At 40.1% G+C, this 2,689-nt stretch overlaps 1 protein-coding gene across 1 annotated transcript in view; it reads right to left on the minus strand.

Moving 5' to 3' along the window:
* LOC106815642 (putative glycerol kinase 5) overlaps positions 1–1,522 on the minus strand; it is a 32,198-nt gene extending 30,676 nt beyond the window's left edge. The window contains exon 1 of the mRNA XM_014820133.1: positions 1,199–1,522. Coding sequence (XP_014675619.1) covers positions 1,199–1,354 — 156 coding nt within the window. The 5' untranslated portion in view covers positions 1,355–1,522. The remainder of the gene's footprint in view (positions 1–1,198) is intronic.
* Between the last annotated feature and the right edge of the window lie 1,167 nt (positions 1,523–2,689).

Genomic DNA, 2,689 nt, shown 5'->3' on the forward strand with positions numbered 1-2,689 from the left:
GAAAACGCATCTAAGGGGGTCTAAGTTCAAAAATTTCTGAATTTTTAACTTCTGAACCCCAGACCCCCGGGCCCCCTTCGCATGCTCGCAAGTTTGGGTTACGGTTAGACCCCCCCCCCTGATACAAATCCTATACACGCTCCTGCCATATCAAATAGTTACCAGGGTACGTTCCGGTATACCGAGACAGGGGCGTAGCCAGGATTTTAAAAGTTGTAGGCACGACTATCTGAGCGGAGCGCCGCCATGGGTTGGTGCGGAGCGTAAAATTTTTTTTTTGGTTTTACAAACCCCCCAGATGGCTGGAAACGGCCCTTCCCAAGTGTTCATTTTGGTTCCCTGGCCTCTTGCTAACTTGAGACACCTCATTCAATATCACTTTTAAACCAAAAAACAAACGAGTTAAAATAGTGTTACGAACGAGTTAAAATGTTAAAAAACTGACAAGATCGGATCCTAGTCTTTTTCGGCGGGTAGAGTGTTGAATGAAACGGCACGCGATAGAAATGACAGAAGAATAGGTCACCTAATTTAGCCATATTCTTGCTACGTTCATTTCAATAGTTTTTCCTGTCTAGACTCTTAAACTCGTCCAGCAAGCTTATGGATGTGCATTATGGGTGTTTTAAAAAAAAAAAAAACTTGGCCAAAAAAAGTGTAGGCCCGGGCCTACAGTGCTACATACTGGCTACGCCCCTGCGAGAGTAGACCTTATGAGCGATACGCTGCCCACATAGATCTAGCGCTGTTTTGTACTGTATTATTAAGAAATTTGATTATTTTAACCGCTCAAGGCTGTTAATTACAGCTGTCAGATTTGTTCTCTATGAAAAAGACTGTCTTCAGTACATGTCTTTGTTTTTGAATTACATGCAGTAAAAATTTAATAATAAAAATAAATCTTACGATTCTTGCGGAATGTACTTATTATTACCTCTTGTATTATATATATGCCTATATTGAATTAGTATAGTATTTTGATGGCTGTACTGTATAACTGTATATATAGTATATCATACATGCCAACCCTACCGCTTTACGCGGTAGACTACCGCTTTTTGAAGACTTCTACCGCCTACCGCTTTTAATACTATTCCTACCGCATTGCAAAATATTTTGAAAAAACTTCTTTTTTTTCATTTTTTTCATTTATATATGTGACATATAAGTACATTTTATAAGGGCTACATTAACTTACCCTCTTTGAACCTATTCCAACGACATTAGCATTAGCATTGTACACGTGAGACCTCAGTGTTGTTGTCCCAATGTCGATAGCCAAGATGTATGCAGGATCAGGGAGAGTCGTTACTATATCTCCACTCAATATTTCTGTTCCATTTCTTGCCTCCATCCCTCTCAACGACGACACACGTACGCTGCAGATCCACACCTACGCAGTAACGGCAGTCTTAGTGAATTACAACCAACAAAGACAGAACGACTGACTGACTGTCAGACTGACAATTTTCATGTGCCTATGGCTATGTACACGCTTGCTAACGTCAGCCCCTGCCCAGAGTCCCAAGGCCAAACTAGAATTGGCCCGTAGCGCATTATGCTCTGACTGGAACATCGGCTACAACGTTTCATTGTTAGTAAACAAACATGCCTAAACCTGTTAAGGACAAGACACAAGCCACGTGTTTGTAGTGACAAGGGTTGTACTACAGCTTGGCCGAACTTCGGCCCTGCTGAACGGCAATTGTCAATAACATGCTAAATGGCTAATGCCATGGCACATGTACGTAGATTAATGAGATTCATTTGACACATCAAACTGGCATGACAACAAACAAATGCCGGTGAAATGGGCGTGCATACATGTGCCGATGTTTACGTACGTACCCGTATGCTGTAGCGGTACAGCAAATTGCAATAAACACGCGTTTCATTTACAAACTAAGATATTCCGATTCGATGCATATTCCTAATTAGGCGAAAATTTACTTATGAACAGTATAACAGAAATAGCTAGATAATAGATTGGATAACAGCCTGCTTACAACGATACGAAATGATCAACGAAGAACATTAGATATAGAATAGCAAACGTGGCTGCCATTTTCAATATAGAAACCCAAATATAGCCTGAAATCCATGATTGGATCGTGTTGCCACGCAGAGACCAATAACCGTAGCGTTTACAAATAGCATTGGCCTAGCAGACGAAAAATGTGCACGAGACCGCCGATTTCATAAACTTACGGCTTTTTTTTATAAAGTGTTTAGACTTATCTATAGGAAAGCAAAACTAAAATAACTAGAGCAACGGATGCGATAAATTGTTGTATATGCACCTGGAAAAAAAAGCAAGTTGGTATATTTTTGAGAAATTAATTTGCATATATCCCAAGAACAATTATTATAATTAGGCCTACACTGTACACATGCACATTGTATATTTTGTTCTCAGTGTATGTTCTATCTCCTTTTACATTCGCAGCCTACGAGCAACAGTTAGTATTATAAATATAATAAGTTAGTATTGAAAGTTTCTATATGACTATGATCAACCTAATTAGTTGATAACTAATTTAGTGTCATAGGATTCATTAGATTCATGTCCTTTTCCTTCATGTTCCAGTTGTTTCCATTGCAGGGGATACTTAGGCTGAAAGGGTCTATGTCCCCCAGGGTACTGCCGGAACGTACCCTGGGTACGGTCCGCGGTCGCGTATACCGAACG

The sequence above is a fragment of the Priapulus caudatus genome, unplaced genomic scaffold (assembly GCF_000485595.1).
Source record: "Priapulus caudatus unplaced genomic scaffold, Priapulus_caudatus-5.0.1 Scaffold1167, whole genome shotgun sequence".
NCBI classification, from domain to species: Eukaryota; Metazoa; Priapulida; class Priapulimorpha; order Priapulimorphida; family Priapulidae; genus Priapulus; species Priapulus caudatus.